The sequence below is a fragment of the Sapajus apella genome, unplaced genomic scaffold (genome assembly GCF_009761245.1).
Source record: "Sapajus apella isolate SASKATOON/1434 unplaced genomic scaffold, GSC_monkey_1.0 scaffold396, whole genome shotgun sequence".
In the NCBI taxonomy this organism is placed as follows: Eukaryota; Metazoa; Chordata; class Mammalia; order Primates; family Cebidae; genus Sapajus; species Sapajus apella.
In genome coordinates this window covers 94,811-109,639 of record NW_022437333.1, presented here as the reverse complement: position 1 = coordinate 109,639, position 14,829 = coordinate 94,811, and the positions used below count along the sequence as shown (strand labels likewise).

The 14,829-nt window shown below is 50.9% G+C and overlaps 1 protein-coding gene across 2 annotated transcripts in view; it reads left to right on the top strand.

Moving 5' to 3' along the window:
- The first annotated feature begins 1,864 nt into the window (after positions 1 to 1,864).
- NOS2 (nitric oxide synthase 2) overlaps positions 1,865 to 14,829 on the top strand; it is a 33,561-nt gene continuing 20,596 nt past the window's right edge. The window contains exons 1-9 of one of the 2 annotated variants that reach the window (XM_032272283.1): positions 1,865 to 2,343; positions 3,006 to 3,128; positions 4,111 to 4,259; positions 9,023 to 9,185; positions 9,956 to 10,047; positions 10,859 to 11,000; positions 11,130 to 11,269; positions 13,315 to 13,489; positions 13,579 to 13,680. In XM_032272283.1, the coding sequence (XP_032128174.1) occupies positions 2,236 to 2,343; positions 3,006 to 3,128; positions 4,111 to 4,259; positions 9,023 to 9,185; positions 9,956 to 10,047; positions 10,859 to 11,000; positions 11,130 to 11,269; positions 13,315 to 13,489; positions 13,579 to 13,680 (1,194 nt within the window). In that variant the 5' untranslated portion in view covers positions 1,865 to 2,235. The remainder of the gene's footprint in view (positions 2,344 to 3,005; positions 3,129 to 4,110; positions 4,260 to 9,022; positions 9,186 to 9,955; positions 10,048 to 10,858; positions 11,001 to 11,129; positions 11,270 to 13,314; positions 13,490 to 13,578; positions 13,681 to 14,829) is intronic. The other variant, XM_032272284.1, reaches the window with a different exon arrangement.

Sequence of the window (14,829 nt, the reverse complement as noted above, 5' to 3'; positions counted from 1 at the left end):
GACTTTATTTAGGACCATCTCCATAGGTCCAGGGACCTACTGCAGTGGAGGCTTGCAGTGGAGAAGTGACAGCAGGGACAAGTGGGAATTTACAGCCAGGTATCAGGGCAGGGTCTGTGGATGAAAAATTGCCAAGAAAAACTTCAGGCATAGGGGGGACTCTGCCTCAAGTGATCTAACAGGATTCTTGCTTGGGACAGGCTAAAGTGATCAAATATCACCTGAGGGATGATGGAGGATGAGGACTCTGATCAGATAGGGAGGGTGACCAGCTATCTAGGATGGAGGGCTCTCGTTAAATTGACTTAGCAAGAATTCTTTTGCTAAAACTGCATTTTTACAAGGAAATGCATAGATGGGCACAGCAGAAGATTCTGAAGTCTGAGTAAAGTTTGGCCAAGCAAAGGATCTTTGCCAGGTGGCAATCGTTGGTCACATGGAAGGCCTTTTACAGGCTTGCAGAATCCCTTGATTCAGATATAGGTTGCTTTCTGATACTTACATACTCTTTTAAGACAGTATCTCTTTATTGTTATAAATCACTTACTGCTGCTATATAATGTATATAATTAATTATAGTGGTAACATATGCTCATTTTTTCCAATAATAAAAGCAATACATGGTCATTTATCCCATTTCAACATCATAGATATGTATGAAGCAGAAAATGAGAGACCCCCGCAATAGTCTCTAAGCCCCTCTCCCTCTGATGCACAGGCATGTACACCCCGGAAAATACTGCCGAGAACACCGAACACAATACACTTTCAAACCATTTCATTCTCCTCGGGAGGCATGTGTGAGTGGTGACTATTCAATTTGTTAGAATGAACCTGAAATTTTAAACCAGAACCAACAGTTTCTGACCAGCTTCAGAGTACTGAATTTTTTTTTTTTTTTTTTCAGTTGGAATCTTGCTCTGTCACCCAGGCTGGAGTACAGTGGCATGATCTTGGCTTACTGCAACCTCTGCCTCCCAGGTTCAAGTGATTCTCCTGGCTCAGCTTCCCAAGTAGCTGGGATTACAGGTGCCCACCACCCCACCCAGCTAAATTTTGTATTTTTAGTAGAGACGGAGTTTCACCATCTTGGCCAGGCTAGTCTCGAACTCCTGACCTTGTGATCTGCCTGCCTCGGCCTCCCAAAGTGCTGGGATTACAGGCATGAGCCACCACGTCTGGCCTCAGAATACTGAATTTTTAAGTAATGTTTAATTAGAACAATTAAGTAATGTCTAATTTAATTTTTAACTCATTTTTAATTTAATGCTAATTTTTGTAATGCTTATTTTTACCTTGGTGAAAGTGATTTGACTCCTAGATTTTCTTTAAAATAATGGTGGGGGCAGGGCAGGTATAGTGGAAACAAGATCGGCCATGAATTGATCACTGTTGAATTGGATTGAATCTGGGTGAAGGGCCCATGGAAGTTTATTAGACTATTCTCTCTTCTTTTGTACGCTTAAGATTTTCCATAAAACAAGTGTAGAATACGTAAATAAACCAAGATAAATCAAGTGTTTTAAATTTAAAAAACTTACATTACAAAAAACAAGTGGCTGAGGCTAGGCGAGGTGGCTCCCGCTTGTAATCCCAGCCCTTTGAGAGGCCGAGGTGGGAGGATCCACTTAAGGCCAGGAGTTCAAGGCCAGCCTGGGCAACGTGGTGAAACCCCATCTCTACCAAAAATACAGAAATTAGCCAGGCATGGTGGTGTGCACCTGGAGTCCCAGCTACTCAGGAGGCTGAGGTGGGAGGTTTATGTGAACCTGGGAGGCAGAGGTTGCAGACAGCTGTGATCATGCCACTGTGCTCCCATCTGGATGACAGAGCAAGACTCTGTTCCAAAAAATAGGAAAACATAAATAATTAACAAATAAAACCAAGCGGCTGCTGCGCAGTGCTGCTAGTCCAGGAGGCAGAGCTGTTGGAGCCGTTCTCTGCTCACCCAGCCCCTGTGCCACGTTTGTACTTGGCTTTCCAGAGAGCGAAGGAGCATTTTCCGGATTCTCTATGGGCTCTGTTTGGGCCAGTAGCTTTGGCTCAGCTCTACTCATGCCCTTTTGGCTCTGTGAGAGGAATAAGAGGAAGAGGGAAGGTGGGATTGGGGGCAGTTGGTCAGACCGACCGTGAACAACTCCCTCCCTCCCTCTGGACTCAGTTTCCCCATTTGTCAAATGAGGGGACTGGCAGAGAGAACTCCAAGATCCCTTCCACCCTTGGATACCCCATCTCATGGTAGCTGTTTCCTTTCACAGTCCAGTGGCACAGGATGAACCCCTGCATCACAGCCTCAGCAAGGCACAGAATGAGTCCCCACAGCCCTTCATGGCGACAGGAAAGGTCAGTGAGTCACACGAGTATGGGAAGCCCCTTCCTCTCTGGCCCAGGCAGAGGCAGACAGAGAAGCTTGTTAGATGCTGGGCTGGAGGGGGCAGGAAGCCAGGGTCTGGATGGAGAGTGGAGAGTCCCAGACCTGGGGTTTTGTGGGGAACAGGTGGGAATGAGGAACGGCTTTGGGAGACTGGGATAACCCTGGTGGTCGGGAGTGGTGGCCCTCAAGGTGTACTGGCACCTAGCTTCTATCCCATGGGTTCCTTCCCATTCTAGAGGTGGGCAGAGAAACGGGTAGGAGTGGGAGAGAGGGTGGCTTTATGTCCTTACATGCTTCCAGGGAAGGAAGGCAGTGGTGCCTGTCTGTTCTCAGTGGTATTGGCTCTGACAGTCTTCCTCCTCACCTCTAACTTAGTCCCTCCTCCAGCAGTTCCCCTGAAGAAGCATTTGGCAGGGCTGTGGGTGAGGAGAGGAGCCTGGCCAGTGGCCCAGGCACCTGGAGCTCTTAGCAGGCACTGGCCCAGGTGGCCCAGGGGCTGGGAACAGAGGAGGGATGTGGAGGGACACCCTGCCCTTTGTGGCCACCCACAGATCCTCCCCCACTCCAAGACAAGGCAGGACCTGGGGTCTGGAAGAGACCTGGGAGAAAATCCTGTTTTTTCCCCTCACAGAAGTCTCCAGAATCCCTGGTCAAGCTGGATGCAACCCCATCGTCCTGCCCACGGCACGTGAGGATCAAAAACTGGGGTAGCGGGATGACTTTCCAAGATACACTTCACCACAAGGCCAAAGGGGTAAGTCTGGGGCTTCAGGGAGAACCACCTTTGTCCCAAGCTGGCGAAGCTGCCTGGGCTTTGTGGATCAACCAGGTGTTCCCTGGGCAAACCAAACAATCATCTGCTTGGGCAAAGGGGTCTGGGAACAGTGACATTCCCCACAGATGACAGTAGGAAGTAAGGGATGCAACTCCCTGTTAACCACCCTAGTAGATAATGGATAATCCAGAAGATCAAGTTAATGATTGCAGAAACAAATTCCTGTCTTTGTCAGACAGATTTCAGGATACTGTCAGGGAGAATTTTCTATCAGAACGGCTTAGTGCTGGACTGTATTACATCAGGAGGTAGAAAGCTCCCTGTCACTGGAAAGAATTAAGTACAATTTGATAGATTGCAGAGAGGTTCAAGTATCCAGTGAGTGGTTGGACTAATGTCTTTTAAGGCTTCTTTCTGTCATCTAAGGTTTTTATTCTAACTTCAGGATACATTCTATGTTTGTAAAGTGGGGAAGATTGACAATTTCAAGACGATGAAAGCAAAATGATTTCCCACATGCCCCAAAAACCACCACAGTTAACATTCGGGTGTACTTCATTCCCGTGTGTGTGCGTGTGTGTGTGTGTGTGTGTGTGTGTGTCCCATCCTATATCTCATTTCAGTTTGTTTTGGCCAAATACCAATACCTGGTTCCCATAGGAGCCACATTGGATTGACTTTGCTCCAGATGTGGGGCTGGCTGGGGAGCAGGGCAAGAGACTGAAGCCAGAGTAGGGGGACAAACCTGACTCACACCACTGGGGTTCAGCCAGTGGATGAGAGGAGATCTAGGTGGGAGAAAGCCAGGTGGACTCCAAGGAGGAGGTGCCACAGGGGTGGAGAGGAGGTACAGGGAGCTGGGGCAGCCAGAGAGGAGCCAGGTAGCCAGGACAGCTGGCCCCAGAGGAGGGTGGCAGGAGGCCGAATGGCCCACCCTCACCACCTGCCCCTCTCTTTCCAGATTTTGACTTGCAGGTCTAAATCTTGCCTGGGGTCTATTATGACTCCCAAAAGTTTGACCAGAGGACCCAGGGACAAGCCTACCCCTCCAGAAGAGCTTCTACCTCAAGCTATCGAATTTGTCAACCAATATTATGGCTCCTTCAAAGAGTAAGGCTTCCTCCTGCAGGGCCGCTCCCTCTGGCCCTTCCCCTTGCTCTCCTGTCTCCACCCATCGCCCTCTGATCCTAGCTAGATCCCTTTCCCTCCCAGATTTGCACTGTGAAATCACTATGGTTTTGCAGGGCGAGAATCATAGTTTTCTAGGGGAGAAGACTCTGGAGCAGGTTCTCATAATTGTGGGATAAAGTTATGCACAGCGACACTGGTGAAAAGTGACTGAATTTGAATCCTGGCTCACACATTAACCTCTGCGGAGTCCTTGGGAAATCGATTTACTCTCTCTGTGTCTTGATGTCCTCGTCATATGAATGGCAAAAGCCATAACTACTTTTGCACCAACCTCATATAAAATGGGGAGAACCATCGAAGGTGGCTCATGGGATTTTTATGAGGATTCAGCAAATCTAGAACAGCATCCTGGCACACAGAGACCTTGACTATAAATTAAGATGGACCCTTTAATTATGAAATGTTGGCTGGGTGCGGTGGCTCACACCTGTAATCCCAGCACTTTGGGAGGCTGAGGCAGGAGAATTGCATGATCCCGGGAGGCGGAAGTTGCAAATGAGCTGAGATTGCACCACTGCGCTCCAGCCCTGGCGACAGTGTGAGACTCCAACTCAAAAAAAAAAAAATGAAATGTTTGAGACAGAAAGGATCTCTGAGACCACCTAGTCAGGCCTCTACTCCTACAGGTGTGAACTTGGAAGCTGGTGACTTACCCGAAGTCATAGCATTCCAGCTAGAAGCCAGGCCACCTGACTAGGAGAGGGCAGGCCATTGCTCTTTGCCCTGACCCTGGTGGGGGTCTACATGCCTGGAGTTCTCTTTTTTTGCTACCCAGTGAGGCTTCCCTGAGGGCCGTGCTGGACAGCCTTCATTTCTGCGGTCCATCGGTCATTTGATTGACAGACACACATCAAACACCGGGTATGCCCCAGCCTTATGTCAGACACTGGAATACAAAGATTTTTAATTGTCATTTGCCAATTTTATTGCCAACGTATACAATTTTAATCATTCAAAGAGAGGTTGTATAGCACTGTGGCCTTCCCAGGTTCAAATCCTGGCTGTGCCTCTTACAAGCTGAGTAAACTGGGCAGATTACTTTGTCTCTCTGTGCCTTGATTTTCTTACCTGAACATGGTGATGAAAACAGGACCCACCTTGCAGGAGGTGGGTGATTTGCAGGAGTTTATAAAGCTGAAAGGAGCTAAAGCACAGAAAGAGCTAGGAACGATGCCTGGCCCTTAGCAAGCAGGACATAAGTATTAGTCGTTATGTTTTTAGAACACTGTGTTGTCCACATAAAATACATGGCTATGTAATTCAGGCCCCTTTAAAACTCTAAGATAAAAATGCACAAAGAGATTGTAAGAAAGAATGTCTGAAGGAAATGGATTGTTTTCTAGGCTGGGGGGCGGGGTGGGGCATAGCTCTGGGGACAGAGCCTCACACAGCACCGCATCGCATGAAGTGGGCCACACACGTGTACCTGGGGCTCCCTGGCAGAACAACTGGCTTCTGGTGGTACCACTTCCATTTTTCTTTTCTTTTTCTTTTCTTTTTTTTTTTTTTTTTTTTAACACCTAGACCATTTCTCAGGATTCTTTTCTTCTTTTTTTTGAGACGGGGTCTTGCTCTGTCTCCCAGGCTGGAGTGCAGTGGCACAATCTCTGCTCACTGCAGCCTCGATCTCTTGGATCTGGTGATTCTCCCACCTCAGCTTCCTGAGGAGCTGGGACCACAGGTGTGCACCACAATGCCCAGCTAATTTTTAAAATTTTTAGTCACAACAGGGTCTCACTATGTTGCTCAGGCTGGTCTCAAACTCCTGAGCTCAAGCGATCCTCCCGCCTCAGCCTCCCTAAATGCTGGGATTTCGGGTGTGTGCCGCTGTGTCTGGCCCACCTCCAACTTTCTACAACCCTAGAATGTCTGAGCTGGGAGGGACCTTGAGTCTTCAGAAGTGGCCCTGATCTTCCAGGGTCAGTGGTCCTCAACCCTGGCTGCACAGAGCGTCACCTGGAGAGCCTGCAAAATTCTGGTGCCAGGGTCCCTTGAGTGGAATCTGGGGAGGTCAGAATGAGGCAGACATTTGTGTTCTTTAAAAGCTCCCAGGTGATTCTTATGTGCATCCTGGATTGAGCACCCTGTGAGGGGCTGCCTGCTTCGTGACTACAAACTTCACCATCCTTGGCCTTTCAGCTCAGTTAATTAATGAACCTTTCGGGGTTCAGGGATTTTCCTGGATGGGTTTCTTCAGGCCACAGTAGTTACGTTATTTATGTATTTATTTATTTAGCACAAAGCACGTGTGCACCACAACCCTATGAGACTGGTATTATTATCCTCATCTTACAGACAAGGCAAGTCCACAGAGGAGATGTACCTTGCTCAAAGTCACACCCTCTGAAGCCCCACAGTGGGGGTTTGAACCGAGGCAGCTGGCACCCGAGCCCTTGCTTTTCCCGTCCATGCTCTAGTACCTGGTGTGTGGCCTCGCAGGTTCCCAACTCTATTCTGGACCTGGGAGGCCTTACTGTTGTGTGGAAGGTAATCGGGCAGGTGTTCAGAAGCCCAGGGGGGTGACAGAGCCAGGCTTGGTGGTGCTGGAACGCATTTGCTTCTCACAGAGGAAAGTTGCATTTCTCCAAGTCACAAGTACATACCTCGAACCCCTGCTCCCCCCGACCAAGAGATCCTAGGGCTGTGGACAGGGAATGGTAGCCTTTCCTCACAAGGATGATAGCAGCCTAAGACACGACCAGCGGAGTGGGTTCAGTGGCCTTTTGTAGCTGAAGAATCATAGTATATTTAGAGATTGTAACTTGCTGAATGTAACATTGAAATCTGTTCACTGATGTTGAAAGCTACTCCTTTTTCAGAGCTCATAGACATAGCATGTCTAATGCCTTAGAAACATAACTATATGAAAATGGTTATCACATCTAAAACTCTGAAGACATTGGACGTGAATGTAAAAAATAATCCTTTCTTGCATATGCGTGTGCTGACCACTATGTGTGTTGGCGGTGTGGGTGTTATGGTGACCATTACTGTTTTCATGCTCGGGTGCAGAGGGGGGCATATTGCTGGAAGCTTTGTTTGGGGAGGGAGCTCTCCCAGTAGTGGGGCGGTTCCAGCCTCACCCAGCAGCTCCTTAGAGCAGGGATGTCCTTGGGGATAAACATCATCGAATGTTTTGTCTTTGTGCTTTTTTTCTCTAATCAAGGAAAAGTTGTCGAGACACTCTTCATCCACAGAAAGGCCATTTTGTTTGGAGTTACCCACTGTCCTTAATCAGGAGTTCATTCTTTAAATAGCTTTATTGTGTTTCAGAAGGCTTTGGTGCTGATTGAAAATCTCAAGGTGGTTGTTGTTTGTGGGGTGCGTGTGTGTGTGTGTGTGTGTGTGTGTTTCAAAGCCTTTCTGACTGAGTCCCTCCCTTTGGGATATTTTTGAAGTCTGGGAGGGGAGGAAAGAAGCAAGTTTAGAATTGCAGCTGGAGTGACTGAGTGAGCAGTTCTGAGGCTGAGGAACAGCGTGGTTTAGAGAGACTTTGACGTCGGACCACACCATGTGCAGCTCCTTTCTGGGCAGGCCCTGGGACCTTGCAGGCTGAGCTCCAACAGTCAGGTCCCAGTCCTGGCCTGACCAGGCTCCTGAGAAATGGTGGGTAGGCCCTCAGCATCCCTGGGCTTACAGTCCCCGCTAGGGTGGAAGGTGGAAGGTCACATTGCCGACAGTTAAGAACCCGGGCTTGGGATCAGGGCGACCTGGGTCTGAATCCTGACTTTGCTTTCCTGTACTTATATTCCCAGGCCTGGTACTTAACCTCCTAGACCCCTGAGACTCTTGGCTATAAAACAGACGCAAGGCCGGGTGCAGTGGCTCATGCCTGTAAACCCCGCACTTTGGGAGGCCGAGGCGGGTGGATTGCCTGAGCTCAGGAGTTTGAGACCAGCCTGGGCAACACAGTGAAACCCCATCTCTACTAAAAAGTACAAAAAAAATTAGCCAGGTATGGTGGTGTATGCATGTAGTCCCAGCTACTCAGGAGGCTGAGGCAGGAGAATTGCTTGAACCTGGGAGGCAGAGGTTGCAGTGCTACTGCACTCCAGCCTGGGTGACAGAGGGACACTCTGCCTCAAAAAAAAAAAAAAAAAAAAAAAAAACCTCCCTCCCAGACCCAGTGAGACCCTGCCTGTGAGTTGCTTCACCCAGTGCCTGGCTCACGTGGGTACCAAGTACACTGGAGCTGCCTCGGAGGGACTGGCTCATCATCTCTCAGCCATGGCAAGGCAGGAGGGCACTCTCCTGACCAATGGAGAGGCGGGACGTTGCTAGGGCTGGATGGGACACTCCTCCGAGGCTCATAAGTGTCTGAAAAGGATTGCACCCCTTACTGAGATGAAAATGATTAAGGAAGAAAGCACCTGAAAAGAAGCAGTGTTCGAGTGGGCTCAGCACCCGCTAAGTAATCTTTGCAGGACTCAGTGTAAAAATGAAAATGTGGGCTCCTTAGTTTAAGATGATGAAGAATTTCAAGATGGGGACAAGAGCATGAAGCATGGGCACTTCTAGGCTGGGTGTGGGGTCCCCATAGCCAGCCCTGGAGGGAGCTGTCTCTGGTGAGAGACATCTTGCCCTTCTGATGTCCTATTTCAGTTCCTGCTTCTGTGGATTGAATTAATCCCCATGTAAGGCCATCTCATTGTTGATCTTCCTGCTGTCTTCCTGTCCCCCAGGGCAAAAATAGAGGAACATCTGGCCAGGGTGGAAGCAGTAACAAAGGAGATAGAAACAACAGGAACCTACCAACTGACGGGAGATGAGCTCATCTTCGCCACCAAGCAGGCCTGGCGCAATGCCCCGCGCTGCATAGGGAGGATCCAGTGGTCCAACCTGCAGGTGAACTTCCTGAGACCCAAGCGGGAGAGGGCTGGAGGCGGCCAGGCCCTGAGCAGATGGCTTGGAGCAGCCACACACAGCTGTGCCCAGGACCGAAGCCACGGCCCCAGGTCCTCCCTCATCTTCCTGAATGTTGCAATGGGGGCCCTAGGGTCCTCCTCTAGAAGCCTTGAATCCTGTTTCAGCACCAGGGTTTCCAGCTGCCCGTTCTCTATTGTGTTAAATTTGGGAGACCAAATGCCATCAACAAATTAAACTACCACCTTGTTTTTATTACTCTTGAGGCCGTGGTGCTGCAAGAGATGTTGTTTTCCTCGGATGTTCGAACTCTTGGCTCCAAGAGAACATTTATTTAGCCTAGCCTCCTAGGCCATCCTTTTGTTGGGGAATCGTTTGTTGCAAGCGCTTGGACAGAGAAATTGATTAGAACTGCCAGTGAAACCAGCTGTGGCTGTGTCATACGTGCTGCTGTGGCAAAGGACCTAGCCTGGGGCAGTGGGAATCCTGATTCATGGTGCTTTCAAGTCAGGTTTTCTTGGAATTCTGGCTTTGCTGGGTTCTTCTGAGTGGGATTGCCTGTGCTCCCCTAGAGGGCAGCCGTGAGATGAGAGTGGTGGGTGCGGACGGGAGGATGCACTCTCGTGCGTGGTGTTGAGTGTTTGGGTTTTGAGTGTTTCGGCTGCTCCACTGGTTCCCAGTGGCTTCTGACCAGCCTCAAAGCCTCTGTCTGCCCAGTCTTTGATGGGCATGGTCTGGGTGGGCTGTTGCAGGTCTTCGACGCCCGCAGCTGTTCCACCGCCCGGGAGATGTTTGAACACATCTGTAGACACCTGCGTTACTCTACCAACAATGGCAACATTAGGTTGGTGCACCTTTTCCAGGGCTGTGGAGGGGCTCGCCGTACTTGAGAATCTCAGCCAAAAGATGACTGGGTCTAGGGGAGGCATCTCCAGCTCCAGGAGAAACCAGGGAGAAAGAAACAAGAGAAAGACTCTGGCTTCTTTAGGGACCTCCAGTAGTGAGCCCAGCCCCCGTGAGCTCAGCTCCCGCAGCCCTTGGTTTCCTTCTGACCTGGAGCCATTTGGAGGGGATGGAGGATCTTTGAGAAGTAACTGCTTCACTATTCAGGGTTGGGGCTCCCCATTTTTTGAAGGGATAGGAGGTTACCTTCCTCTCCCAACCAAAGAGGTCAAAGCTAATAGGACTGAACAGCCCATTAGATCATTCGTTACTCTTTTTGTTCAGCAAACACTCAATGCCCACCTAATGCAACCCAACACAGGACGAGGCTGAGGGAGCAGGGGGAAGAGGGGGCATGGGGGTTAGGAGCACAGTGACTAGGACCCTAAGAGGCTGTTCCAGCCTCCATGAACCTATGACCTGCACTAGACAAACATCCGGCTAACTCGACTGCAAGGAGGGAGACATGCAGCAAGTGAAAGACTGCGGGAGGGCGGCTAACCCTGCCTGGCGGATGGGAAGGCCCCCTTGAGGGGGTGTGCCCTGACACTCAAGGGAGGGCAGGAGGAGAGGGCGTGTCGGGAGGCCAGCTCAGTCAGCTCGGGATCGGGGGCTGCAGAGCAGGCACGGTGGAGGGGGAGGTAGGGCCAGTGCAGGATGATTGGGCCCCTCCGTGGCCAAGTGGTAAACTGCACTGTTCCTGTCCGTGGAAGGTCGGCCATCACCGTGTTCCCCCAGCGGGGCGATGGGAAGCACGACTTCCGGGTGTGGAACGCTCAGCTCATCCGCTACGCCGGCTACCAGATGCCCAATGGCAGCATCAGAGGGGACCCTGCCAACGTGGAATTCACTCAGGTACCGGGCCCAGCCTCAGCCCCCAGCCCTTGGGGCAGGGAGCCTCGTGGTGAGCGAGTGACAGAATGGAGCCCAGAGGAGACACGGTGCCCAGGCTTGCAGACTCACGGAGCCTGTCTTGTTTCCCAGCTGTGCATCGACCTCGGCTGGAAGCCCAAGTACGGCCGCTTCGATGTGGTGCCCCTGGTCCTGCAGGCCAATGGCTGCGACCCTGAGCTCTTCGAAATCCCACCTGACCTTGTGCTTGAGGTAGCCATGGAACATCCCAAGTAAGAGGGCTGAGGGTGCTGGGGGCAGGGGTGAGGGTGCTGGAGGTGGGGCTGAGGGTGCTGCGGGTGAGGGTGAGGGTGCTGGGGGCGGGGGTGAGGGTGTGGGGGTGGGGGTCGAGGGTGCTGGAGGCGGGGGTGAGGGTGCTGGGGGCGGGGGATGCGGGTGCTGGGGGCGCGGCTGAGGGTGCTGGGGCGGGGGATGCGGGTGCTGGGGGCGGGGCTGAGGGTGCTGGGGGCTGGGCTGAGGGTGCTGGGGGCGGGGCTGAGGGTTCTGGGGGTGGGGCTGAGGGTGCTGGGGGCAGGGGCTGAGGGTGCTGGGGGCAGGGGCTGAGGGTGCTGGGGGCAGGGGTGAGGGTGCTGGGGGCGGGGGCAGGGGCTGAGGGTGCTGGGGGCAGGGGCTGAGCATGCTGGGGGTGGGGGTGAGGGTGCTGGGGTGGGGACAAGTGCACACACAGCCTTTTTCTGACCCTAAGTGAGGCTCCAGCCCCCAGCCCTCAGCCCCCTCCCCATACCTCCCCTAAAGCCCAGCCAGCACTGGGCAACACTCAGGGGGCTAGCTTTTAAGGACTTGTTTGTCGCTGTTAAATTCTGTAGCAATTCTGCATGGGCATCTTGGACCTCAGGCTTAGGCGGACATGTTGCTTCTGGGGGGAAGCAGAGGCGTAGACGGTTGGGGCCCCAGGAGCTTAGGAAGCAGTGGCTGCAGGAGAGGAATGCAGTTATTCTTGAAAGGAGCAGCCCAGGTCCCTTCTGCCCTACTGCCAATGCTCTTAGCAGTCCCTCCCCTGGCTGTGGGGACATACAGGGCTCCAGTGACTTCAAGAGCCCCACCGGCCCAGCCCCTGCTTTAGGCAGTTCTCATAATTGCAAAAATACCTCTGCACATTGAGATTCACTGTCTAGCAGGCATTGGGCTGGGCTCTTCTTCCTGGCCCTTGAATGAACCAAGTTCAGTCCAACTCACGGACTTTGCACTCGCCATTTCTTCTGCCTGACATGACCTTTCCTCGGAATTTTTCTACGCTCATTTCTTCTTATCAAAGGGTATTTCTTATAATGTCACCTCCTCTGAGAAGGCTCTCTGACCACTCAAGCTAGAGGAGGCCCCCTTACCCTCAGTCTCGCACGTTATCTTGTTTTTATTTCTTATGTATTTGTTTACCTGTTTATAATCTAGAGTATAGACATTACACTATAAGCTCCTTGAGAGTGGAGTTCTTCTCTTTACCAATATATACCCAACAGCTAGCAGGATGCCTGGCACATAGTAGGTGCTCAGTTATAAATATTTGTAGAATACATGAATATGCAAATGAGTGATATCACCAGGTTTATAATAATTCCATGAATTTGGCGCTATGATTTCTCTTCTGATGATGGGGATGCTGAGGCTCAGAGAGGCTAAAAATCATCCCAAGGTCACACTGCTAGTCACTGGTGAGGCAGAACTTGAACCCCAGCTTTCTGACACTGGAGTCCTTAATTGCTCTGTTGTGTTGCATTTTCAGCATTTATCACAGAGCCTGACACATACTTGATGCTTAATATATATTTGCATGAATGAATGAATGAATGAATGCATAATTTAGTAAATGCACCCAGTGTGTCCAATACATCATTCTGGCTAGGATAAGAATCAACTCTTGGAAAGGAGTTTTCTTGGTTGACTCTTTTTCTGAAGCTTTTTTCTTGGTGGGCAGGTGGTGGGGACAGTGGGAGGGCAAAAGTGTAGCCCCCACGACCGGACACGGTGGTTCATACCTGCAATTCCAGCACTTTAGGAGGCTGAGGCAGGAGGATTGCTTAAGGCCAGTAGTTCGAGACCAGCCCAGGCAACATAATGAGACTTTGTCTCTACAAAAAAAAAAAAAAAAAAGAAGAAGAAAGAAAAGCCAGGTGGCACATGCCTGCAGTTCTAGCTACTTGGGAGGCTGAGGCAGGAGGATCGCTTGAGTCCAGAAGTTAAAGGCTGTAATGAGTTGTGATGTGCCACTGCACTGCAGCATGAGCAAAAAAAAAGTTAAATGTTTCTGCCTTTCCTCCAGGTACGAGTGGTTTCGGGAGCTGGAGCTAAAGTGGTATGCCCTGCCTGCAGTGGCCAACATGCTCCTCGAGGTGGGCGGCCTGGAGTTCCCGGGGTGCCCCTTCAATGGCTGGTACATGGGAACAGAGATCGGAGTCCGAGACCTCTGTGACGTCCAGCGCTACAACATCCTGGAGGTAACACAGGCAGCCCAGCTGGCCGGTTGGAGGTATGGGCCTGGGGGTGGCCCCAAGACTGACTCTCCCACATCACTCTGCCTCTGTAGGAAGTGGGCAGGAGAATGGGCTTGGAAACGCACAAGCTGGCTTCTCTCTGGAAAGACCAGGCTGTCGTTGAGATCAACATTGCTGTGCTCCATAGTTTCCAGGTACGGCTGGAGTTTTGCGAGTCTGAAGACTTTTTGGTTAGAAGGTCATCTTATCCAGAGACTTGTGTGATGCTTGATTTCCCCTCCAGTATCAGTCATTCGTGCATGCCTGCATCAGACAAGTGTGGAAGACCCAGTTAGTGCCAGGCACGGTGCTGGGATACAGAAATAAGGCAGCCGGCTTGCTCACCCTAGACGTCTAGCTACAGGCAGCTCCTCACCTCCCAAGACTGTTCAGTCCCTGCCCTTGAGCACCGAATCCTGTCCTCTCTCAATCGCTTGGGGACTTTACTCCCGAAAATTTCCCTCTTCTCCTTCTGTATCATCAGTGTCTTTCTCTCTGCTGAGTCATTCCCAGCAGTGCATAGACAGGCTCTCCTAGCCCCATCTCAAAGCAATAAATGAATAGCTAACCACATAACTCCTCCCAAACCTCAGGCTCCCTCCAGCCACTGCTCCACTTTTCTGCTCCTTTCTACAGCAAAACTGTGGGGAGATCTCACCATGCTTCCTCATCCGCCCGCTGCTCCAGTCTGGCTTTCACTCCCTGCCACTCCTCTGGTCATGCTGGAATTCTTGCTGTTTTTCCCACCACAGGGAAAATCATCCCCTGGCTGGCCCCTTCCCTTCACGCAGGTCTCAATGGCCATCTCCTTAAAGAAGGCTTCCCTGACCGTGGCATGTAAAGTGACACCCTCACCCCACTGCCAACCTGTCTCTCTGTGTTAGTCCTGTAACCATTCTATTTTTCTTCATAAGACTTCATCATACAGATCTTGGCATTATATAGGACATTGAGTTTCTTTTTTCTTTTCTTTCTTTTTTTTTGTTTTTGAGACATCATCTCACTTGGTCACCCAGGCTGGAGTGCAGTGGTGTGATCACTGCGGCCTTCACCTCCCAGGCTGAAGTGATCCTCCCACCTTAGCCTGCTGAGTAGCTGGGACTACAGGTGCACACCAAGCTTGCCTAATCTGTGTATTTTTTATTGAGATGGAGTTTTTCCATGTTGGCCAGGTTGGTCCTAAACTCCTGGCCTCAAGTGATCCTCCTGCCTCAGCCTCCCAAAGCGCTGGGTTTACAGGCATGAGCCAGTGCACTGGGCCGGCTTGCTTTCTTTTTTTTTTTTTTTTTTTTTTTTTTTTTTTT